This window comes from Monodon monoceros, unplaced genomic scaffold (genome assembly GCF_005190385.1).
Source record: "Monodon monoceros isolate NGI ecotype Baffin Bay Population unplaced genomic scaffold, NGI_Narwhal_1 Super_Scaffold_4, whole genome shotgun sequence".
In the NCBI taxonomy this organism is placed as follows: domain Eukaryota; kingdom Metazoa; phylum Chordata; class Mammalia; order Artiodactyla; family Monodontidae; genus Monodon; species Monodon monoceros.
The window spans coordinates 45,533,363-45,559,479 of record NW_021703781.1 but is presented as its reverse complement, the minus strand read 5'-3'; the positions used below and the strand labels follow the sequence as shown (position 1 = coordinate 45,559,479).

The following is a 26,117-nucleotide window of genomic DNA, read 5'->3' as shown; positions in this document are numbered from 1 at the left end:
GGGCCATGAGCCAAGAAATGCAGCGGCCCCTAGAATAGAAACGACAAGAAAACACATTCTCCCCCAGAGCTTCCAGAAGAAAGATAACTAACTTGATTTTAAACCAGTGAAATCTATTTTGGACTTCTGACCTCAAGAACTGTAATATAATAAATTTTGTTGTTTGTAGCAGGTTTGTTGTAATTTGGTAAAGCAGCAAAAGGAAACTAACACAGAGTGTCACATTCTTTTGGTTAAAAGTTTAAGCCTGTGCTTTTTTTTTGTCTGAGAAACTGTCTCACCTCTAGATCTAACTTTCGCTCATAGAACACTGGATGATAATAATAGCTAATAATTCCATAGTGTTCTCCACGGGCGAGGCAGTATTCCAGGCACTTCTCATTTATTAACTCTTCACATCCCACTACCGCCTTGTGATAAGATATGATTATTAACCCTATTTTCATATAAGAAATCTAAGAGTCAGAGCGAGGACACATTATGGTTACCAGGGGGGAAAGCTGGTGGGGGGGGGGGGGGGATAGTTAGGGAGTTTGAGATTGACATGTACACACTGCTGTATTTAAAATGGATAGCCAACAAGGATCTACTGTATAGCACAGGGAACTCTGCCTAGTATTCTGTAACAACCTAACTAGGAAAAGAATTTGAAAAAGAATAGATACATGTATATGTATAACTGAATCACTTTGCTGTACACCTGAAACTGACATAACATTGTTAATCAACTGTACTCCAATATATAATAAAAAGTTTTTTAAAAAGGGACAGAGAGAGAGACAGGACACAGAGCTAGTGGTAGCTCTAGAACTTGAACTCTGAATCAGAATCCCTTGTGTATTGCTCTAAAATTTTTTGCCTTTGTACAAAGACAAGGACCGAAGGCTGATTTTCACTGCATTTCCTCCTTATGCTGCAGGTTGTTTCTCTCACATTTAGTGTGCCAAGTGTCTCCTCTTATGGGACATTCCTTCAAACTTCGCAGATTTTGAAATAAATAAGAGCACTGCGAAAATAAACACCATCTACTGAGTATTAGCATATCCCCCAAATACCTGCATTTACCTTCCCATAGGAGGTGTCAAATCAAATCTGCAGTAAAAAACTTCTGATTTGCTCAAGCAAAGAACAGAACGGAGTTCAGCAAACCCCTGCAGATGCGGCTGGAATGGCCATTGTGCCAGCATGGGCTGGGTGAGTTTGTCTGCTGGGGCTGTCTTAGGAGAACTCAGCCTTTGATTCTGACAATTCCAGAACCTGGAGAATTCTGAGAATTAGAAACAGAAAGGATGCCTTGCTCTCACTGAGTCTCCTCAGGCAAAATGAATTCTATGAGCTGAACAAAATAGTTAATGAGTGTGATCAGTCTAGAGAAAACAGTTTCTACAGCCCAAATTTTCAACTGCAGCAGAAAATTTGCAGAAAATCATTTTCCTTGCCAGACATCCATATTATGTGGCTGTTTGCCAATACTGACACGGCCAAGTGAAATCCACATGGTACTGGGGGTAAAGATTAATCAAGAAATCATTAGGCAATTAGTGAGCACTCACTGCTTACTCAGCTCTGGACTGAGGATTAAAATTGTCCCAGATCTCTAGGAATTTACAATAAATCATCATTGGATAATGCTACCAAGATGGTGTGTGCTGTTTGTAGAACCACACGTCTGGGCATGATTCTTGAATGTGCTTATAGCCTGGAATTTATTTTACAGTTTTCCTGAATGGCAACCAAGTCATCAGACACTACTGTTTTTCTAATTGCTCCATAACTTCTTGGATACATGGCTGAGAGCTCCAGAAGATATCTGGCCACTTGACTGGAGATGTCTCTGTACACACACACATACTCATCCAGCACTGCTTTCTTTCACTGGGGAGACTTGAATGGGGTATGAAAGTATAAATCTCAAACCCAGACAACGAGACCATTTAATCACTGGTTCAGAAATTTATTTTCAGTTAGAGGTCCTCCCTGGTTAGTGTCATAAATTTTAAAAAAGAAGGAAAGGGGCTTCCTTGGTGGCGCAGTGGTTGAGAGTCCGCCTGCCGATGCAGGGGACACGGGTTCGTGCCCTGGTCCGGGAAGATCCCACATGCCGCGGAGCGGCTGGGCCCGTGAGCCACGGGCGCTGAGCCTGCGCGTCCGGAGTCTGTGCTCCGCAGCGGGAGAGGCCACAACAGTGAGAGGCCACAGCAGTGAGAGGCCCGCGTACCGGAAAAAAAAAAAAAAAAAAAAAAGAAGGAAGGAAAGAAGGAAGGAAGGAAGGGAAAAGGAAAAAAAACTTGTGAGAAAAACTGAGCCTGAATCATCATCTTGTATGTCTGTTCATGTCATCATAGTCTGATTGCTATCAGGGCTGTGAATGCACACTGGTAGAATCAAGGGAGAAAATGACATAAGAATCAGGAAGGTGAACATCAAAACTCTTATTTTCGGTATTTAAAGAAGCATTCACTACATAAACTGTCAGGGACTACACAGACACTGCTTGAGACAGAAGTGGGAGGAGGCAGGATCCTACCTCTGCTCAAATTGCCCTCCCAATGAAGAAAATATGGAATTTTTGCTTCACGTGTTCCCTGTGATAAAAACCACTAGATTAATTCCAAATGCCCAACTTTATGTTATATTGCATAGTCTTCAAGTTTGAACATTCACACAATTGTGTTTTCTGGTTGACAAAAACTAGAAACAGTTGACAAATCCTTGAAAAATACAGAGCAATCTGTTATCATTTAGTCTTAAGCCATATAAAATTACATAATCATCAATGGTGCAATTTCCCAAAGATAAATGTGTGTGTGTGTGTGTGCGTGTGTGTGTGTGCCATAAATCAAATGGGTCAGACACAGTAACATGAGTGAAGGGCTGGCCACAGCTGTAAAACAGAGACATTCATCCTGGGATTTTTCTCATATGTCAGCAGAAATGCTCATGGTAACTGTCAAAAATATTTCTACCATAAATTTAGTTAGAACCTTGGCTTGGCAAAGAGGAACAGGCAAATGTAAAACCATTAAAGTCATTTGTTGTCACCTGGGAATGAGAGCTTAAGGTCAGACTGGTGTTTACTCACTACCTTCCTCTGAGGAATGCCTGGGTCACCTGTTATCTGTCACCTGTCAGGTGCATCAGCGGGGCAAGAGGAGGCTCAGAGAGGCTTCCCTTAAACACGCCCTTTGCTCTCAGACTGCTTCTGTGACAGGTGCCTGCATGGACTCTGCTTGAAGGACAGCCCCTATCATGCTGCTACATCGCTCAGGACAAATTAGCAGACACAGCTAATGAACCAGGGCACCAAAATGGTCAAGGTCGTGCTGACTTCCAAGCGCCTCTGTGAAAACACGGGCCTTCAAACCTGTCTCCACTTCAATTCCTACTTCCATCACCCCCGACCCCGCCCCAGACTTGATTCATAAACCCAGCACTGACGACCACAAAGTTCTCACTCCCTCTCTAAACTTATGGACCATTGCAGCATCTCTTTCTTCATTGCAGACCCCGTTTTTAGGGGAATTTTTAAAAGTCCCTGCTCCTCAGAGGCAGCTTCTTTCTGTGCTCGGTTCATGAGGAAATGACCCGAAATGCTAGCAAGACAGCCGGCTGGCATCTCCTGAGGAATGTGCGAACCATGCCTGCATCTGCCCCATGAGGCTCACTCAGTATCTCTGGGCATTTCAGCAATTGTTCTGAAGGCTTGGGGTGTTTATCTCCCACAGGCAGCTGAGCTGCCTGCCTTTTCATGAGCAGAGCAGTGGAATGCGGTGGAAGAGACCCAGACCTCCGGCCACCCAGATTAGAGAGTTTTGTGCTGAGGTCCCTATATGGTTGTGTTAGACTGAACTGGAGGGCTGAAGTCTGTCTTTGTTCCTTGTTTGGGAAGCAAGTGGGAGGGGAGCAGACCAAGGAGCTATATAACCCTTCAGCGTTCAGCTTCCCCGAACACCAGCCAGAGGAGAGAAGCCCAGCCGAGCACTTTCAGGGTAAGTGGCACCGGTCCAGGGATGTGACTTAGATTCCAGCGGCTCTGACATTCCCCAGCATAATCAGATGTCATCTCTGGGGATTTTGGCCAGGCTCACACACTCTGAAAGTTTTGAATGAAGATTGTACTACTAACACGATTGTAGCTTTTAGCTCTAATTATCTAACCTTAAAAACCAAGCTAAGACGCAGCCTGGTGTGGGAAAGGGTGGGGAGAGCAAGATGGAATGAAATCTATGTGTGTCACCTGCAACATCTGTTTATACTAAACCAACTGCCCGGGTCTTGCAGTGCATTTCAGAGACGCAGTCAAGCTGTCTGCAGTAAGTTACATGATGATTTATATTTAGGCACTGGAAACTCCAGTATCTGCTTGTGGTTCAGATTTGGTGTGGGGATTTTTCACTGGACTGTACTTTTGGTGCAGCTACGGTGTCTGGAAGTGGATTTTAGAATTGAACCAAGGTTGCCTAGCCTTTGATATTGGCTCTTTGTGTATTTGCATCTGGGCTCCTCTGGCTCTCATTGGTAGTGTCTTCTGTGGGAAAGTCTCTTGAGTGTAACTGGGAGCTTACACTTCAAGATATACGCGTCTCAGTGAAGTAAGTCAGAAAGGGAAAAACAAATACCGTATGCTAACACATATATATATGGAATCTAAGAAAAAAAAAAGGTCATGAAGAACCTAGGGGTAAGACGGGAATAAAGACACAGACCTACTGGAGAATGGACTTGAGGACATGGGGAGCGGGAAGGGTAAGCTGGGACAAAGTGAGAGAGTGGCATGGACATATATACACTACCAAACGTGAAATAGATAGCTAGTGGGAAGCAGCCGCATGGCACAGGGAGATCAGCTCGGTGCTTTGTGACCACCTAGAGGGGTGGGATAGGGAGGGTGGGAGGGAGGGAGATGCAAGAGGGAGGAGATATGGGAACATATGTATATGTATAGCTGATTCACTTTGTTATAAAGCAGAAACTGACACACCATTGTAAAGCAATCATACTCCAATAAAGATGTTAAAAAGAAAAGGAGATATGCGTCTCGGTTGGTTGGTCATCTGCAGCAGAACGCAGCAGGCGCCCCGCTGAATCTTTGTGAATAAAGAGAGAGGGAGCCGGGTGTGCGTCTGACAGCTGTTTGCGTCTCAGCCTGTACGATGTCTGGTTTGCATTTCTCAGCCGGGCGGGACCTGGGAGCCAGCCCTGCCACCACAGGCTGCTCTTTGCTGTAAATCAACAGTTGGCAGCTTCAGCCCGGACTGGAGTTTTCACACTGAGATTTTCCTTCCATTTTGTGATTCATGACTAAATATGGTTTGTGTTTCAAGACTGTCGAGCTGGGACCTGGAGCGTTCCCCTCCCACTAACTCCTCATTTTTGGCAGAAGATGCACTCGAGTCGGTTAGAGCAAACCCCCTGACCCGGGTGCTGTTCCAAAAGCAGACATTCGAGTGTGTTTTACCTAATTAGGAAATGCTTTGCTCCAAACCCAGCTGCTCATCAGGTTAGGTAAGAGTTGCAAACCACTGAGCTGGGTCCTTTCTGGGGACACAGATTTCTCTAACGACAGTGCTCCTTTTAGAGATTTTAAAATTCTTCCTGGACATTTTCTTTCTTTCTTTTTTTGCCAAATAAAAACACATTTACCAAATTTTGAGATCCTTTTATTTTCTGCATGCTTGCTGATCTGAGCGTTAAGTCTACTTTGTCTGCAGTGCATTCTAACACTCCCCCAAACCCCTCCTGCCCCAGGAAAGGGTTACTAAGGACATGTGTATTCATAGTGACCACACCATCACATTTTTAGAGCCTCCTAATTCCAAATATTTTATCCTGTTTTCAGCCCTTACTTTTGTTTTGGCAAGTCTGTTTAGCACATCCAGAGAGGCTGCTGATCCAGTGCTGACAGCCTCTGACACATGCCTCTGACCCCGACTGCTTTTCCGCCTTCTCTCTCTTACATTTCTCATCTCTCTTTTTGCTTCTTAATCTGCTAGGAAGGAAGCCAAATCACATGACTGCCAAACATAATTCAGTGTCTGGAAAGGGAAGGGAAGGGTGGGAAAAGAAAGAGTAGGCCATTGATAAACCTCATTTTCCATTCTTACAAGTAGAATCCACAAGTTGAAGGTTTCTGTGGTAGGCCTAGAGGGAGTGTGGAGAGGAAGCAAAGACTGGATCTGGATAATGATAATCATCACATAATGATGCTAATAATTTTAAAATAATATTTATTGAGAATTCATAATGTATATGCCACCATAAATTATTTTTAATGCCTTTTAGAAAATCTAATCCCCATAAGAATTCTATGTGCTACATACAGATTTTACTGTTGTTTCATAGATAAAGAAACTGATTTAGAGGTGTTACATAACTTACTAAGTCACATAGCTTCTAAGCGGTGAAGGCCACACTCAAATCCAGAGTGAGACCCCAGAATCCAAGCCCATGAATCAGGTGCTGTAATTTTTAGTGTCCTAACTCTACCAGTTTTGGGATCCTGGACAAATCATTCCAACCTGAGTCTTGACTCCCTGGTTTGTCAGTTGGCGATAACAGTACATGTCCTGGATTTTAAGATATGTTCTCTCAGTTGAGGTTCATGCTCTTTGCAAAAGGTTATGTTGCATGAGACACTGCCAGGGAAGTTCTAGGCATTTAGAAAGACGGAGCATTGGTTTCATGGGAATGGTCTGGCACAACTCAAACTGCAATAGCTTTTTTTTTCTTTTCTTAGGTCCCAGAAATTTCCTTAAAAGAGTTGTCTTTTATATCTAGGCCTGGGGATGCAGTGAGTTCACCAACTTAGAAGACTCTTCCTGAACCTGAAATCCTATCACCTCAAAGTCAGGCAGAGAACTCTGGGCGTCCCTCTCTTTAAAAACTATTTTTCACCTAATTCTGCTTAGAAAATGGAAGGGGTCTAGATTGAAAGCTGAAGGGTAGCCAAGGGGACCTGATCTCTGGTTCAACTTTGCCTGTAAGGCCCTGTGTGCCCTTGAGCAAATCACTTCCCCTGAGTTTTCTCATTTGAGAAACGAGGGCATTAAAGGAAAATATTCTCTAATGAGCCTTCAATTTCCCAGATCTCTAAGTTGTTACTTGTGCTCCAGTCTTTCCAAATTTTGCCGTAGGATCCAAGCGGATATTTGAAATATTGCTTTCTTACTAAAAGAATACATGCTCAGTTTATTTAGAAAATATTGCAGAACCCAGGGATGATCATTTAAAACACCCAGAAAACCCACCGCTTCAAAAATAACCCCCATCGACATCATGGTAAATATGATGAATCTTTTTCTAGTGCATAAAAATACATTTTTAATGGGATCGTACAATGTTAATTTCTCTAACCTAGTATCACATAAGAACATACCTGTAACTTATCCTTTTATTTATCTTTTTTAATGGCAACAAAGCATTCTACTGCATGATGTGTAAAGTTTTGGATTTACCCTGGCTTGTTGGACTTACAGGGTAGCAGTGGTTTTTATTAATGGAATAACTGTGGTCCCTAAAATTTAAAGCACCTTCTTAGAAAGTTTTGATTGGTTCTAATGTTTTTCCAAGGGTAAAATTTAAAGTCCTCAGGATCCAAAAGAGAATTTTCTTTTAAACATTTTACATTAAATGTCTCAATATTTCCAATTTTTCACATGCTGCCCATTCCTCAAAATCTATGTTTTTGAAAAAAATTTGAAGTTATAACATACCTAGAAAAATGTGAAGATGGTTGGATACAGACAGCAAATTCCAGATACTTCTTTAACAAATGACTTGTCCCTGTGAATATCTGATCTCATGGTCTGATATTCCATATGTGCTCTGCAGTAGTTCATTCATTCACTTACTTAGTCAGTCTTTAAAGTGCTTGTGAGCACATGTGACGTGCCAGCCACGGTGCTAGAGACCTGTTGTATGAATGTGGAAATCAGAGTTTTAGTTACAAAAAGTTTTCAGTCTAATGAAAGTACTTTGAGATAAATGCTGTGTTAGATAAGAATCAGCAGAAGGCGCTCTAGGAGTGCACAGGACGGGTCTCAATCCAGCCTGGAAGGTGGGAGTGGTCAGGTTAAGTGCCATGACTGTTGGATAACAGTGGGGTGGCTTCCTCCCTGTTCCCTGCAGGACCCTGTGTCGTAGCTCCAGCCAAGATGTGTGAAGAAGAGGACAGCACCGCCCTGGTGTGTGACAATGGCTCTGGGCTCTGTAAAGCCGGCTTTGCTGGGGACGATGCTCCCAGGGCTGTTTTCCCGTCCATTGTGGGACGTCCCAGACATCAGGTGAGGAAAATTTTCTCTGGAACAGAGAAAAACAAGGCTATAGATTTTATCCCTCTGTGTCTCTGGTACCCGCTATGGGTATTCATAGATTGTCTGTTGCTCTCTGCCCGGGAATTATGTAACCATGTTAAAAATGTACCTGTGATGATTGACGTCTAGAAATAAGTACCAATTTAATACACAATGTTGATAGATTATCTATTGGGTGTCTATCAGATACAAAGACTGGCTCTTTTTCATAAATCCTTTTTGTCTAAATGTAATCATTGTCATCAGCATCAGAAATATTTATGAGTTTATGAGTTATCTGATGTATTCCATAGCTACTCTTTGGAAAGAAACTAAAATAAAAGCCCAGGTCACTCACTCTCACAGAACCTAATGTTAGATGAAAATCAGCATTGTTACCAAATGTAATTTTCCATCTGTTAGTTGTCAACAAAATACATGTGGACAGCCGCATGGTAATTTTACATAGCATTATGTAGAAACAAAATGTTGATGGCAGCCACAGGGTAAAAATCTCAGAAATTCTCCTTCACGGCAGAAATGTATTTTGCACATTGAGTCTATCTGATTGATATTTAAGCTTTCAATTTGGCATAGATTCACAAAAGCAAATAATAGAAGCCTCTCCCCATGGATGAACTCTGTCCCTTTGTTGAACTTCTGGGATGGAGATATTTTGCATAAATCATTACTTATGGAACTATAGTAGCCACGACTGTTTTGCAATTTTAAGTCACTCCAATGCAATTTTAAATTTTAGTAATGAGAATTCTCTCTTTTTTAAAGCTTCACCTTAATGATTAAAAAATACATCCCACTACTTTAGGCAGATGTCAGTGTTGATGGTATGAATTTATCTATGAGAAGTCAAGCACAGAGTGATCATTTGTAGAAATAATGTTTTTGCTTATAACGGTTAGATATACTCTTGGGTAGGTGACAACTTCAAAAGTACAGTTTAAAGGATTTATAAGGGGCAAAATGCCATTTAACTAATATGTAAAATTTTACATATCCATTCAACAAATAATGATTGAGTGCCGAATATGTGCCAGGCAATTTGTCATAGTGGAGAACAAGACAGATACAATCTTTGCCCTAAGAGAGCTCATCAAGGGATGTAGAAGATAAATAACACAAAGTTGCCTTACCCCTAGGGTTCTCTGCTATTTGAGAGAACTAGTCAGGCCTGTTTCCAATCAACTAAGGCTGTTTCTTAAGAACGTAGTGACAGTAGGATTCAGCAAATCATTGTTGGTACCCGAAGGAACTTTCTATCGCAATGATTTAACCCTTTGTGTTTGGACTGTAATCGGTTCACAAGTTCTGAGAGAGGCTGGCTCGTGATGTGTTGAACCTTTTTTAGGGGGTGATGGTGGGAATGGGACAAAAAGACAGCTACGTGGGTGATGAAGCACAAAGCAAAAGAGGAATCCTGACCCTGAAGTACCCGATAGAACACGGCATCATCACCAACTGGGACGACATGGAAAAGGTACCGGGAGATTCATGCATAATTCCTGGGGCTCCTGTTTCCAAACATCTTGCCACTGCTGGGGAGAAGAACTGGCTCACTTTGCCCAATTGTACTTTTACTTGTTGATGGTCCTTCTAGATTATTACTAACTGGAAAAAAAAAATCCTGAACTGTTTCTTTAAATAAAAAAAAAAAAAAAAAAGCAAACCCTTTGCCTAACAGGGTTTATAAACCAATTAGAGTGAGCTAGCTCTGGAGAACAATAGCCCTTAGACAATGGTGGGTATTAATAGACTTGCTCAGTCCACTGGCTTGCCCTCCGAGGACAAGCATTACATGAGTAGCAGCCAGGAGAACAAAGGGTTGCCTTCACCCACCCATTCTTGAAAGTTTTTCATTAACTCACCCTGAACATTTAAAAAATATATATATATTTTTTAGTTTTCACTATAGAAAGCTATACATTCATACATTCCTGAATGTTCCTCAACATATTGAAGCCCAAGCACATGACAAAAATTTTTAAATAAATATTTTTAAAAGTATCTCCCTGTGTTGCCTTAAGTGAAGTCTTTATCTCCCAGACCCATATAGAAGAGCTAATGACGAGAAGAGTTAAATCCTAGGATTTTGATGTTTGTTATTAGGCATTATGGAAACACAAGTGATCAGAGAAAAAGCAGAAGAAATAATGAGAAAGTGACTTAAATTTTTAAAATGCAGCAAATATATTAGAACCAGAACATCTGGACTTTTATATATCTGTCAGCTCCATACACACACACACACACTCTCTCTCTCTCTCCCACTAGTGTAAAAGAAAATAATGTTGCTAGGATTTATCAGTAATAATGCTGAAACTTGTGCTTCTCCACAAAAATTGTGTTTCATTAGGTTTACTGAGTCTAAGATTCTGGATTTGGTTAAGACTGCAGTTTTCACTGTGAAGAAGATATTAATAGTAGGAAAATACTCTTTTAAGAGATTCTCCATGGAGCCGGCAGCGTCTCAGAGGGATGCACCTGGAGAAAGATCCTTGGAACAAATAAAGCATTCCATAATTTTTAAAATTTAAATTCAAAGGGTCTGAGAGAGAGAGAGAGAGAGAGACAGAGAGAGAGGGATTGGTTGGTTTTTAAACGACGCTTCAGAGTATCCATAGTATATAATACGATTGGTAGAATTTCTTTTCTTCACTTTTTTTTTTTTTTTTTGATTTCTTGAACACTGTGCGGCTTTTACTCCATCAAAGGAATAGAACTTTCAGGAGTCTCATTTCCTTTCTAGAAACAACAAATTCAAAACCAAAGTAACTGCAATAAGATAAAGACTCTTTAAAGTCGATCTAGCTTTTATTAATGTATGAGCTTTCACTAGCAGTTCTTGTTTTATTTTGTTTTAATTCTGAATGAATTTAATATTTCTGGTGCTAGTGGAGAATTTTCAGGCTTTTAAAAATAACTAGTTAACTGAAACTTTTTCACAACGGTTTGTTCTTTATGGCATCCAGGGATTAAAGAGGATGCTCACAGGGAACTCTACTTAATACTCTGTAATAACCTATATGGGAAAAGAATCTGAAAAAGTATGGATATACGTATATGTATAACTGAATCACTTTGCTGTACACCTGAAACTAACACAACATTGTGAATCAACTATACTCCAATATAAAATTAAATTAAAAAAAGAAACAGCTCAAAAATAAAAATAAACAAAAATAAAGAGGATGCTCAACCATGAAGCAAACACAAGTATGTCCAAAGTACATCACACGGACATGCTAGAAATAGACACTGGCTTTTTTTGGAAACACTTGAAGGCCAAATGTCTGCCCATGAACGAAAAGTCCAGAGTGTGCTGACCAAGGCAGGCTTCTCTCAGCCCTGGGGAACAAAGAGGGGAATGGAGGGAAGGAAATTTTCCCTCAAATATTAAAAGTGGCAATTAGGCAATTAGGTCAGCTTCATTCATCCTTTCATATATTCATTCATTTGTCCTTTTACTTGCTACTCTAACTCATTTGCCCATGAATATTAACTAAAGTGGAAATAGGGGGTAAAGAAGATATAGTTGAATAATAGTAACATTTACTCTGGGCTAAATAGCAACTCTAGGGTTCCCTGACTTAAGTCTCACAAACACATACAAATTTTTTTTTTTTTTTGCGGTATGCGGGCCTCTCACTGTTGTGGCCTCTCCCGTTGCGGAGCACAGGCTCCGCACGCGCAGGCTCAGTGGCCATGGCTCACGGGCCCAGCCGCTCCGCGGCATGTGGGATCTTCCTGGACCGGGGCACGAACCCGTGTCCCCTGCATTGGCAGGCGGACTCTCAACCACTGTGCCACCAGGGAAGCCCACAAATTATTTTTATATTACCCATGGAGAGATTGTGGCTGAGAAGGGTTAAAATTTGCCTAAGCTCACATAACCAAGAAGTGGTTAAGCCAGGATTTGAACCCAGGTTTGATGCCAGAGCCTGTACCCTTAACCACTACTCCATCCTGCCTCATAGTCCTGGGTTTGCGTTTTTGCTCATTCACCTACTAGCTGTGAATCCTCAGTAAGTTATTTACAGTCCTTGAGTTTCAGTCTCTGCAACTGTGGACGCATAATGAGTACTTCTAGCATTTTATTTGAACCTGGTTTCATTAGCCCACTCTGATCGCTTTTTGAGGACTGCAGTGCCCCTACAGCGTCACATCATTGTGCTTTTCCTCGGTCCCCCTGCTAGATCTGGCACCACTCTTTCTACAATGAGCTTCGTGTTGCCCCTGAAGAGCATCCAACCCTGCTCACCGAGGCACCCCTGAACCCCAAAGCCAACCGGGAGAAAATGACCCAGGTAAATATGCACTCCAGGGCCCAGCACTTTGGTGTCTGGGGAAAGTCCTGTGTTAAAGGGGTTGTGCAGGACAGCAGCGAGAAGGTCCACCAAACAGTCCACTCACAGGCTGATAACTTTCCAGAATTCCAAAGGCCAGGAGCATCCTGGTGGCACTGACATCCTTACTGCAGGAACAGCCCCTTGGTTCCAAGAGCAACAGGAAATTTCCAAGATTTAACTGAAAAGGTGACATGTTTAGGTTAAAACCTTCTAAGGAGAAGTCATTTCAAAGTGCAGCATAACATAAAATGGGGAATTTTGGTTCTGGAGTCCAACAGATCCCGGTTTGAAAACTCGATCTGTCACTTAATCAGTTATGTGACTTTAAAGAATCCACTTAATTTCTCAGAGCCTCAGTTTCCTTGTCCATATGTTGGGAATAATATTAGTACTATTATTTTTCAAAGGATTGATGTGAAGATGAATGAGGTAAATGCTAAATGTGTTTCATGGTACCTGGTATGATAACCTTCAACAAATAGTTATTATTGTCATTATTGTCACTTGTCTGAAGCTCAAAAGTTTTGGATCAGGAGACCATCCATTCCGCCAGCCAGACAAGATTTCCAGGTTGGATGAGCTGCTAAATAAATACACCTCGTGTCAATTTCATGCTTGCTGTGGTTAGGCACTGGGCTAAGCATTTTATGCGCATTGTCTCTTTAAATCTTAACAACGTAAAGCAGGAGCTATTCGTATGCTGATCATATAAATGAAGAAATCGAGGCTCAAGTACATTAGGTGATTGTCCCAAGGTCACACAGCTAGAAGTGGCAGAGCTTGGATTTGGCCCGTGATCTTTTGACCTCGGAGAATAATAAATGTAAATACTGCAGGGTCTTTTTCTCGGAAGAGTTCTAGGCGCTACGCCAACACACTAGCAGCTGTTCTCTACAGGGGAACGTCTGTGTGCCTGGGAAGCGCTCATGTAGCAAGAGATGTTGTTTCTTATGGGGGCTATTTTTCCTGTGAATGGTGAAAAATACAGTTGGGAATTATGGCCGTCTAGCAAATGATGCTAGATATTCACTCTGGTGAATAGACCAGGGAGGGTTTTGCAGATGGAGAAATGGTGGTCTGTGGGCATCTCTGTGGGCACAGATTTCTAATGCTTGATCCGGAGGGACTCTGGTTCTAATCGTGTCCCTAGACTGCATGAGCTGCCACATTGACATTCATACTTGGTTCTCTGTTACCAGCAGGCGGTTCTTTTCTTCTAGGAATCAGGGCTCCTTCACTGCAGCCAGAGTGGCCTCAGATTCTAGGGCTGCAACTACATAAAAAAGTGGAACAGATTAAACGAAACTCAGACCACAGAACAGGGCTCATCTCAATCAGTCTGAGCTTCAGATTTAAAAGGCCTTTTTCAGGAATTCCCTGGCGGTCCAGTGGTTAGGACTCTTGAGTTTTCTCTGCAGAGGTCCTGGGTTCAATCCCTGGTCAGGGAACTAAGGTCTGCAAGCCGCGTGGCCAAAAAAAAAAAAGGGGCTCTTTCATACACCAGAGAAGTATAGATGCTGTCTTTTGGCTTTGATAACAGTATTAAGTCCTGGGCTGTTCACACTGGAGGACCCCTAGAACCCTTCTCATCCAAACTCCTCCTCCATTTGTAATCAAGAGACCTGGAATGAAGCCCACGTTATTCAGCTGTTAGTTTGGTGAATTCTCCCAGGTCATGTTCAACTCAGGGCCAGGGCCAGAAGCTAGACCCTCCTTATACCTGGCTGGTCATGTATCCCCCTCTCCATGCCATCAGGCCTCTGGTATAATGGTTTCTTCATTTACACCTTCATTTCTCCTTGACTAGTAACCAAGGCTGCCCTGGCCCTCCTTTACCTTAGCTTCCTCTACCCAGAACCACGTGGGCCCTCTGCATTCCTCAACAAGATGCTGTCTTGTGCATTCTTGGTAAGACTGGCAGCATCACTAACTCAGCTCTTTGAATTGCTTTGCAGATCATGTTTGAGACTTTCAATGTCCCAGCCATGTATGTGGCTATTCAGGCGGTGCTGTCCCTCTATGCCTCTGGACGTACAACTGGTAAGTGGTTGGGAGGGGTGAGAGCCTCAGTTGAATACACCATCAGTTACAGGATTTAATGGTTCATAAACATGCGGGTTGTGATGGATTGGGGTTTAGTTCAAATTGACAGGGTTAATTCCAGCCCTCAGAGGTCTTCTTCTCACCTTTAAAATTAAGCCCTTTAACTTGTATTTCCCGGAGGACTTCTCCTATTGTTTCCCTCTTCCTGTTCTTTCTTTTTTTTTCTTTATCCAGCCTTGCCCCACTTCTCCTATCAAATGCCTTCCTTCCTTTCAAATAAGAGGCTTAGAAATTCCCCTTCTACTAGACCAGTAAGTGATCACATACCAGCTGCCCTGGTGACTTTTACTGTGTACAACTGTCCCCCAGGCATTGTGCTGGACTCTGGAGATGGTGTTACCCACAATGTGCCCATCTATGAGGGCTATGCCCTGCCCCACGCCATCATGCGTCTGGACCTGGCTGGCCGAGATCTCACCGACTACCTCATGAAGATCCTGACCGAGCGAGGCTATTCCTTCGTGACCACAGGTGAGGCCTGCGGGAGATAAAGGGAGGGGGTGTAAGGGCGGGGTTTTCTTCCTGGACTTGGTGATTATCCAAGGAAACAATGGGAGGCAGCCTTGCAGGTATCAAGGCCTGATTCTAATGCCCAGGGCAAAGCAGTGCATATTTTGCAACGTGAAATCGCTAAACTATTACACTATTTCTTCAAGAAGAACAGCTATAACCATCTGGTATTATGAGCTAGTCAGAGTTGCACTATTTGAACATTTTTTAGTCCCTTCCATTCACACATAGAGACTGAAGTTGGTATGGCGTGGTGATGGGCAGTCTTTGGAGACATCTCAGTAGGACTTGGGTCCCAATTCTGCCACTCACTAGCTGTGTGACCTTGGACTAGATGCCCAAGTTCACTAAGCCATAGCCTCTTCATCTGTAAAATGGGAGTAATCATAGACCCTTTCTCACAAGGATGTTGTGAGTAGTAAATGAGACCATGCACGTCGAATTCCTGGCCCTGAGGAAGCATGCAGCATTTGTTAGTGACTATTAATATCAACCCGCAGGCAGCGACACATTTGTCTTCAGACTATAATCTGGTGTTCCACTGCCCAGAGGCAGACTATACTAGAGATGTTGGGACGTCCTCAGTGCCCTTGACCCTGGCCGCCTGCCCTCCCTTGGCCAGTTTGGTCTTGTCCAAATGTTTAGGTTTCTGGACATCCCTGAGGCTTATTCTAGACTCCAAGTTTGAGACCTGAAGATGTTAAAATCTCCTTTTGCAGTAGGTAGTTGAGTGAATTCTGTTCCTCCTCTACTCCCTATGAAGAATTCCAAGATGCTTCCAAAAGGTTCCCAGGGACCCAGATGGAACCAATAGCTTAGAACTTCAGAGGACAGGAGTCTGAAAGCGGTCTGCCTGCCCACTTCTTCCATGCACCACTGGGGCCTTCTCAATTGGGACTTGTCCTGAGCCAGGGCCTGCCTCTTTCTGGAAGGTGATGAATTTTCCAAGGGTTTGAGCTAGAATCTACCTGGCCCAGACGACACAGGTCTCTGGAGTTTTTGAAACTGTAGGGGCCTCTAAGGGGGGGCTTCGGCACGCGTCCTCCTGGTCAACTGAAAATCCAATATAACAAACTGTTATAAAGCACTTATAATGGAGATTCATTAGTTAATCGTGCAAAAAAGTTAACGTATTAAGGATTTCCTGCTCTTTGCCTGTTTCTAGCCAGCTCATTTTCATCCTGTCCTGAACTTTCCAGACAATATTTGCTAAGAACCTTTTGTGTGAGGCACTCCGCTGGGAACAGAAGCAGTTCCGTAGTGGACTTATAATTTAATTGCCCTGATGGATTTGGGGGTGCAGAATGTATTATCGAACTTATCACTGTGGATGGAGCCTGTATTGTAGCAGAACCTGCAGTAGGGCAGGTGGATTTTTTTTTTTTTTTGCGGTACGCGGGCCTCTCACTGTTGTGGCCTCTCCCGTTGCGGAGCACAGGCTCCGGACACGCAGGCTCAGTGGCCATGGCTCACGGGCCCAGCCGCTCCGCGGCATGTGGGATCTTCCCAGACTGGGGCACGAACCCGTGTCCCCTGCATCGGCAGGCGGACTCTCAACCACTGCGCCACCGGGGAAGCCCGGGCAGGTGGATTTTTACCGCCTGTGCAAACCATGTTTGTATCTCGCTGACAGCTGAACGTGAGATTGTCCGGGACATCAAGGAGAAACTGTGCTATGTAGCCCTGGACTTTGAGAACGAGATGGCCACTGCTGCGTCCTCCTCTTCCCTTGAGAAGAGCTACGAGTTGCCTGACGGGCAGGTGATCACCATCGGTAACGAGCGGTTCCGCTGCCCAGAGACCCTGTTCCAGCCCTCGTTCATCGGTAGGCAGCACACCCTGCCCCTGCTTCTGGGGAGACCACCCTCTCCTCCTGCACCCAGCCGACCCTCAGCCCCCAGCACCCTTCTGCGTGTAGGGACATGTGACAGGGGCCACAAAACCAAGTGCATTTCTAAACCAGGGCAAAGGAAAGAATGTCACATTTTTAAGAGTTAAGGAGACCAGAAAAGGAGTTTTCTTTTTAAGAAAACATAGTCTATGTTGTAGCCAAGCCCAAAGCATTCTTGGTGTGTGGTTTACAGTGAAAGAATCAGATACTTTCTGTGCTTAGGACACAGTGGAGCCGCCGGATGGATGGATGGGAAGGATAGGTTGAATGCTGAGTTTGGGAATAATAGGGGGAAAGAAAAATGGAAATGCCCAATCCTACGTTAGCCCTGACCTTGGGAGACGGGTTAGCATAGTTGTTTACAGAGGGCAGGCTCTGGGAGGGGTGAGCCTGGATTTGAGTCTTAATTCTCTATTCATGACCTTGGACCCTGAAGTCTCAGGGTCCTCCTCTGTAAAATGAGGATTGTCATAGTACCTATTTCATAGGGTGGCTGTGAGGATTACACGAGCTGTGTGGGGGGCACTTCGCCCAGGACTTGGCCGAAATGAGCATTCAATGCTTATTAGATATTGGTTGTAATTAATCACTAAGCATTATTAGTATTACATCACAAAACTGCAAAGATTGAAGAAAAGCGAGTCTTTGTCCGAATAAAATGAAGCTTTTTTTCTTTTTGGATGATTCAGCATCATAAAGCTTTGAGGAGTAAAAACAAGGCAGCAGCCAAAGAGAGACTTGGGGAAAGTTCTGAGCAACGGCTGCAACATTGGCTCAGCATGGAAGCTTCTGCTGGCAATCTGAAGACTTTGATTCTTATTTGAATCATTCATAGTAATGAGTCTATTAAAAATTAGGGATATGATGTTGTAGCCCCCCACCCTCCCAGAGATGCTGAGGCAGGGCTTCCTCCCTAGACAAGAGGTAGGAAGACATGGGGCATTCGAGGACCTTTTGGTCCTGAGATGGCTGGTTCCCAGAGCATCATGCCTGCCTAGCTTCGGTCCAGTGTAAGATCATCCAGTTGATCGCATCGTCTTCCACGTCAACCTGGGCTTTATTCACCACCCAAGGACCATGGCCTGTGTCTCTTTTCCAGGGATGGAGTCTGCTGGCATCCATGAAACCACCTACAACAGCATCATGAAATGCGATATTGACATCAGGAAGGACCTCTATGCTAACAATGTCCTGTCCGGGGGCACCACCATGTACCCCGGCATTGCCGACCGCATGCAGAAGGAGATCACGGCCCTGGCGCCCAGCACCATGAAGATCAAGGTACAGTTCAGTGACGGACCCATGTATGCTGCTGGCAATGCCAGCCCTACAGCCAAGAGGTGAAGGACTCTTCAGAGGCTACATCTTGGTCACATGCACTCACGGGTTTTAGAGCTAGGCAGTGGTTAAAAGTCCACAAGTCCCATACTTTAAACGATATAGGTCAGTTCAGTTCATAAAGAAGTTGAATGATCTTGTACAAAATTTAACCTGTACTTATCCTTGTCAATCAGCTACTTTTAGCAGCTGCAGTGAAGGTCAGTAGAGCCCCCATGTGTCCATATCTCACTAAAATACATGTTTTGTTGTTTTTCCTCATCACAAAACTAGTGCATGTCATGTATAGAGCATTACAAATATTACAGAGGAGCCAGACTTATTTCTGAAGGGGTGTAAACCCTGTAGATTCAATAGGGTATACTCTTCCTCCAGTACTAAATGTGACTCCATCTCAGTGGCCAGGAATTAGAATTTTATCTTCATCTCTCTGTGTGACATGCCCTTTGATACAAGTGCTCAGAAGTGCAGCATGACCCCAGGATGACCAAGCTCAGTCCTTGAGCCATCAGGACCCCTACACTGTGTGTTTTGAGTCACAGTCAAAGAAACTCAGATTAAAAGGCCATCATTCTTTGGAGGCAAACTTACACGTGGCTGGTGACTTCTCAAAGGCTGTTATCACTCTGAAATCAGGAGGCCAGGCTGGGGCCTTCTGATCCACGTCCCAGGGAGCAGGAGAAGGGGCCCCCTGGGGGCAGTTCACACACACGAGAGGTGTTCAGACAAGTTCTCTGTGATTTGCACTCCTTTTTTGAAAGGGTCTGCAGCTAACATAACAGGGAGGGCTAGACGGAAGCATGCTCTCTCTCCACCTTAGAGGCTCGGAATTCTGCGGGTTAAGAGGAGAGAGACTGTTTTCTGAGGATTTGTGATTCTCGGATGCCCCTCCGATTGGCACTTACCACCTCATCTTCCCACCCCGGAGGGAGGGACATGAAACCAGCTGCTAGGGTTCCTGACAAAGACAACCTAGGTTGGGGGTATATGACGGACACCTAGCTAGAGATGGGTAGTTTCTAGTTCTTCAAACTTGGAGTGTTGAATAGAAATGAATGTAGAACTTTGAGCTCCAGTGTGATGAGAGCAAACCATTAAAAACCTGGTACAGTAAGATGGTGACATTAGGGGAAACTGACACTGCATGGGGGTGGGGGGTGGTCTATAGGAACTCTCTGTACTGTCTTTCCCACTTTTCTGTAAAGCCAAAATTATACGAAAATGAAAAGTTATTTCTAAAACAAAACAAAAACATACCTGGGAGAGGTCCGGGTTTGCATACTGGGTCTGATATGTACCAACCGGTGTGATCAAGGTCAATTACTTAAACCTCTCTCAGCCTCTGTGTCCTCATTTGGAATATGGGAGTAATTCAGTACTTACTCTTCAAAGTGGTTATGAGGATTAAATGAGATAGTACATGTGCTCGGCACATGGTAAGTGCTCAGTAAATATCACGTACTTGTATTAAAAATAAATGTTCAACCAGAGCTCAAGGGATAAGCAGAAATTAAACCCTTTCACCACCGTTTCAGAAATACTTTATCTGTTGGCCCAAGTGTCCATATTCATTTCTACCCAAGTATCCAAGTCTGATGTGGAACTTGGAATTACCCAACTATAGCTATTTTTAGAGTTGCTGTAGGGAGACATACCCTCAGCCTGATTCACTGCTCTCTGAGCCTAAATCATTCATTGATTTAAGAAACATCAACATGTTCTTACATGTCAGGCCTATGCAATGGGTAGGGCCAGCCAATGCAGCCTAACCCAGACCTATCCCAGGGGAATGTTCATCCCAGTGGGGGACGCTTGGGTCCCTCTGTGTTAAACAGTGCATCTCAGTGTACTTAATCAGGTCTATAGTAAGTTCCTGTGTGGTAAGTTCTGGCACAATCAAAACTTCTCCTCGAAGTTGCTGGTGTTTGTGTCCACAGAGCATATGTGTCGTGCTGAGTGCTGAAGAACAGCTTATGAAAGTCGGGGACATTGTCAGGGCTTAAGTGGAGGCCGTGCAGGATTTGGGGCCAACTTTCAGTTTGCCCAATAGTAGACTGAATGCAGCAGGGGTATCATAGATGCTTTGGAATAGATTGTGTAAAAGGAAGCTGGGAAACCAAATGTGCTCATTGAAGCATATTTAAATCCACAACTTATTCACACCCCATGGGTTAGGGTTCAGGTTCGGGTTCAGCATCTAACAGCCAAGACTGTCCCTGTTGCCCATGAAGCTTCAGCAGGGGTCACCAAATTCGGACCATGCTGGAATGCCCAGGCCCCGTTCTAGTGCATTAATGGCCCTTCTTCCTCATCCTGACCAACAGATCATTGCCCCTCCCGAGCGCAAATACTCTGTCTGGATTGGCGGCTCCATCCTGGCCTCTCTGTCCACCTTCCAGCAGATGTGGATCAGCAAACAGGAGTACGACGAGGCCGGGCCCTCCATCGTCCACCGCAAATGCTTCTAGAACACTTCCCTGCTCTCTGTCTCTAGCACACACTGTGAATGTTTTGTGGAATAATGCCTTCAATTCTTTTCCAAATCATTCCTAGCCAAAGCTCTGACTTGTTACCTATGTGTTTTTTAATAAATCTGAAATATGTTACCTGTAACCTTTCGCCTTGGCCTCTGATCAGCACCAGGCTGATCACGTTATTTCTCTTAGGCTGACCTCACCCATTACAGAGTGGCTCCCTCTAGTGGTATAGCCGAGGACCTGACAACCAGGATGTGTAAGTTTCCCAGGAAAGGGTAGAACCACATTAACACGGGAAGTGCCAACCAATGCCGTAAGTGGGAAGAATTTGAAGACACACAGGAGATAAACATAAACATGGGTTAAAATGTATCAACAAGATAATCCACACTGACTCACAACTTGCTGAGTCATTATATAACTTTGCTCTCTATAACTTCCTGACTGGTAGCCTGGTGGGTGAAAATAAAACAACAACTCTGCGTGTGTATGTGTTTGCTTGTACACACACATACATACATATATTATACATGCACATATATATGACTTTTTATATATAACATATTAAACTTAAATGTATATTAAAAGAAAGTATGACTTAAGTTTATCAGGGGAAACATAGATTTTTAAAAAACAGAAACAGTGCTCTAAAATCTCACTACACACCTAAATCACCTGTTTCCCTTCTCCTAATCAATATCTGTCTCTGAAAATGATACTACAGTTACTTTCACACCAGAAGGGATGGGAAAAATAACAATACTTTCCAAGGACCACTGGTGTCAATCATCACCACTAAGGGATTCACACATATCTTCACTCATTTGTTCTTCAGAACTCTTTGGGGAAAATATTATTATCATGTCCATTTTATTTTACTTTATTTTGACATTAATTTTTTATTGAAGTATAGATTTACAATGCTGTGTTAGTTTCATGTGTACAGAAAAGTAATTCAGTTATACACACATACATATTTATTTTTTCAGATTCTTTTCCCTTATAGGTTATTACAAAATACTGAGTAGAGATCCCTGTGCTATACAGTAGGTCCTTGCGGGTTATCTTTTTTTTTTTTTTTTTTTCCTGGCCACACCACGCGGCATGCAGTATCTAGGTTCCCCGACCAGGGATGGAACCTGTGGCCCCTGCAGTGGAAGTGTGGAGTGTTAACCACTGGACCACCAGGGAAGTCCCGGTTATCTATTTTTTATATAACAGTGTGTATATGTTAATCCCAAACATTTTATAGAGGAAGAAATAGAAGTTTTCCCTTAATATCATTATATAGGAGAGCTGCCAAGTTCTATTTTACCCAACTGGCCCAGGAGGTACAAAGATGTATAAAAATACTTTCCCTGCCCTAAAGCGTCTTTGTCTCAAAGCACTTTTCTGCCCAGGCTGTTTAGCATCCTTGCAGCTCCCCGGCTGGGTGCCACTTGTCCTCCTGGGTATAAGTATCTGAGTGCGGTCAGCAGCCACTGGCTGTCCTTGGGAGTTAGGAGGTGGATCTCCATCCATGGAAGCATCTCACTGCAGAGACCTCAGAGTCAAAGATTTAATGCCTGTTTGGTCCAGAAAATCCAAGCTTCCCCTGGTCTCCTCTGCCCTGTAGCTTCAGCCAATTAAGATTAATACTACAAATAATAAGAGCTGGCATGTGCTGAGTAACTGTCATGACCAGATCCTGCCAAGCCTTTTATATTAGGATCCCATTTTATCCTACAACAGCCCTATGGATTGGATATTCTCACGGCCTTTTTACGGACGGAGCAACCGAGGCTACGAGTGGTTAAGGAACATACCCAATCTTATACTACTGGCAGAGATGGGACTTGGGCTTGGTTCCAAATCCATACTCTTAGCCTTTAAGCCAGCATTTCTCAGAGCAGGTCACAGGGGTCAACCTCATCGGGACCTCATTTTAAATGGACAGATTTCTGGGAAACCCAAAGCCTGCCAAACTAGGAGGTCTGAAGCTGTGGCTGGGAACTTGAGCTTTAATCAGATTTCTCTGGTGATTCTTCTGCACATCAAAATTTGAGAACCACTGTTAACGTGCTATGATTGAAATTTTCCAGTTGCAAATTTATGCTTACCAGGCAAGGCACTCCATACCCACTAAATTGAAACTTAAGGATTAGTGTACAAATACTTGGAAACAGATTACTTTCAAAATTGAGGCAAAGATCACCAAGCATTCCCGTTGTAGTCACTGCAGGGTTTAGGTAAAGCGAACCAAGTTGACTGTAGTGTTGTACTTCACATTCACCACCAGAGGGCGCGAGCTCTCCGGTAAAGAAAAGGACGTTTAGAACACTCTCATCTGGAAACTGGCGTGGCCCGAGGCAAAAATCAGGAAAACCTGAACCACCCACCGAATGTGCATTAGTGAAATGTTCTTTCCTTGTGAGCACCCAGCCGCAGTGCCTAAGCACCTTCTTCCAGTCATAGATCAGTGACTCCTCCCCTTCATGCCACAGATGCCCATGACTTGGAGGACTGGACAGGTGGCAGCATCTCACGATGAGCCTCACATGAATCTCCAGAGGAGGTAAACCCAGCAACAGACAGGGTTGGCTGCTTCATGAGTCCTCTTCTCTCCCCTAACAATAGCAAACCAAACTCTATCTAACACTTCTCCTATGACCACCAATTTTCCCAGAACGGGCCCATAGAGCCCCTGAAGATGACATGAGTTTTTAATAACATTGATCCACATCAGGCAAACTTTGCTGCGAGCATATGAGCAAAAGGAAGCACTATTTTTTAAAAACGAATAATTCTCCGTTGTCTGTGCGGCATCATTTGTGTAGTCAGGCCGAGCTTGAGTACTTTTAGCAGGATTTCAAACAAAGAACAGCCTGGAAAAGAATTTGCAGTTCCCACAAGGGAGGGGGCTGTCTGGGCCAACACAGTCACTGACTGCAACTAAGCTTATTCAAAAAGATCGGACAAAAAAAGAGAGAAGGAGATGGGACAGCTGGGGACGTGGTTCTTCTGCATCAGAGTAGGAAAACCAGATGTTTAAGTAATGTTTATTCCTGGGACAACCAAGTCAATTCAGGTAATGTTTGAAGGGCACATACTAGAGATACAAAGAACAAGGTTCTGTCTGTATGGGACTTACAATCTGTGGGGAAAATGGACATTAAACAAGTAGCTAGGGTGCATCGTGAGGATTACAAAAGTGGAAATATACGGGATAGGAGCTCTTACGACCTCAGGGGAGGCCTCCCTGAGGAAGTAGTGCTTAAGCAGAGGTTTACAGAGTAAGAGATAACTAGGAAAAAAAGCCGGGGGGAGTGAGAGGGTTGAGGCTGGACAAGAGGAAGTAGGGCATATAGGGAATGTGTTCCAGGCAGAGGCCCAGAGATGGGACAGGGTGCTGCAGAAAAGAGAACACAAAGAATTGAACCCACACATAGACTTTAGAAGTACGACTATACTTGACTATAATTTTCCAAAGTAGAGTTCATAACATTTTCTCTGTGAAATGTCTGTCTTGAAATCAGACACCGATTACAAGCTATTAAGGCAACGCTGAGTGAGAACTTTGTTATCTCTGATTCACTTGCCATTCCCGAGCGTTTTCTTACAGGTTAAATCAATTCCTCATCTCAATTTCAGAAATGTATCTGGGAAACGAACACCCGAAAACCACCATCTCTCACTCTAATTTGTTCCTGATGGCTCCAGCTATTCCAGACTGTTCTTTACGTGGCAACTTCATGCCCCTTAAAGATGGAAGGGAATATAAATGATTACCATTTGCCTGATTGGTTTTGTAACATGTTATCTTCAAGGGAAACAGACGATAACACAGGCTCCTCTGTAGCCATAGTTCATGACAGTTTTCAGTGGCCTAAAGCTCAGGGGTCCTTAAGCAGGTTTCCTCTTGTTGGAGAAAAAGCACTGTAGTCACACCAAATCAAAAGATGTCCTTTTCACATTCTCATATTCCTCTTAGATCCTGTCTTCTATTTCTATCCCTCCTCATTCAGTTTTTGAACCTTATTCCTCAGTCCTCTCCTTGGATCACTTCTTCCCTCCCCCGCTTTAGATCTCTCTGCATCTGCTACAATCTAAAACTCCTTAAGAAATGGCCTAAAATCATTTAACTTCAACCTTCCTTTACGAAATGGCATCACCTACTCAGACAAAAATATATTAAGCAGGTGAATCGTATCCTCCAAATTTAGAGCTAGCCCTGATTCTTAAAAACAGAAAAAGTTGTGATTTCAGATGGATGTTCTGATGTAATATTCTTGTGAATTCATACACCGCTGCATTTAATGAAAAGCAAAAGTAGTATTTTAGAGCGCTATTACTGTGGCTCTAGTTGGTTGCAGCCCAAATAGTTGACCATCCCTGATAAAATAAAACTCTGCTTCTGAATTTGGTTCTAGTGAACTTGATAAAGGCCTGGGACTGGTCACCCACAACAATAAGACTGTGATGACAGTGCGTTCTAGAAACCTCAGGTGCCTTCATCATCACCTCTGATTTTATTATTAAAAGTTGGCTTTAAAAGAATTAACTTAATAATGTATTGCTCTGTCAAAACTACAATGAGATATCACATCACACCTACTAGGATGGCTATAATAATAAAAAAATAAGTGTTGGCAAGGATGTGAAGAAATTGGAACTTTGTACATTGTTGGTGGGAATATAAAACGGTTTAGCTGTTGTGGAAAAGGTAAGCGTAGAACTACCATGTGACCCTGCAATTCTACCGCTAAATATATACCCAGCAGAATTGAAAACATACACTGAAACAAGTACACGTTTGCACTTGTACAAACTTGTACAAACAAATAAGTACATCCATGCTTATAGCAGTGCTATTCACAATAGCCAAAAGGTGGAAACAACCCAAATGCCCATTGATGGATGAATGGATAAACAAATTGTGGTATACACGTACAATGGATGAAAAGGAATGCACTGATATATATGTAAAAATGTGGATAGACCTGTAAAAGGTTACGTTAAGTGAAAGAAGCCAGACTCAAAAGTTCACATATTTTATGATTTCAATTATATGAAATCTCTAGATAGAAAAACCCATAGAAACAGAATGCAGATTGATGATTGCCAGGGGGTGGGGGAGGGGAATGGGGATAACTGGCTTAATGGG

The 26,117-nt window shown here is 43.3% G+C and overlaps 1 protein-coding gene across 1 annotated transcript; it reads left to right on the top strand.

Annotated features, from left to right (window-relative positions):
* The first annotated feature begins 3,700 nt into the window (after positions 1 to 3,700).
* On the top strand, positions 3,701 to 21,110 carry ACTA2 (actin alpha 2, smooth muscle). Its single transcript, XM_029244631.1, has 9 exons — positions 3,701 to 3,989; positions 8,128 to 8,282; positions 9,658 to 9,786; positions 12,503 to 12,613; positions 14,611 to 14,695; positions 15,068 to 15,229; positions 16,902 to 17,093; positions 18,259 to 18,440; positions 20,822 to 21,110. The coding sequence occupies exons 1-9, from the start codon at positions 3,749 to 3,751 to the stop codon at positions 20,963 to 20,965; spliced, it is 1,401 nt and encodes a 466-aa protein (XP_029100464.1). The 5' UTR covers positions 3,701 to 3,748; the 3' UTR covers positions 20,966 to 21,110.
* Positions 21,111 to 26,117: the final 5,007 nt, after the last annotated feature.

What these genes read in the sequence shown, in the direction of transcription:
- ACTA2 (XM_029244631.1), top strand. Translation starts at nt 3,749, where the DNA reads ATGAGCAGAGCAGTGGAATGCGGTGGAAGAGACCCAGACCTCCGGCCA. An exon ending in CCCAGCCGAGCACTTTCAGG is followed by an intron (nt 3,990 to 8,127) that starts GTAAGTGGCACC and finishes TGTTCCCTGCAG; the next exon opens with GACCCTGTGTCGTAGCTCCA. An exon ending in CTATTCCTTCGTGACCACAG is followed by an intron (nt 15,230 to 16,901) that starts GTGAGGCCTGCG and finishes TCTCGCTGACAG; the next exon opens with CTGAACGTGAGATTGTCCGG.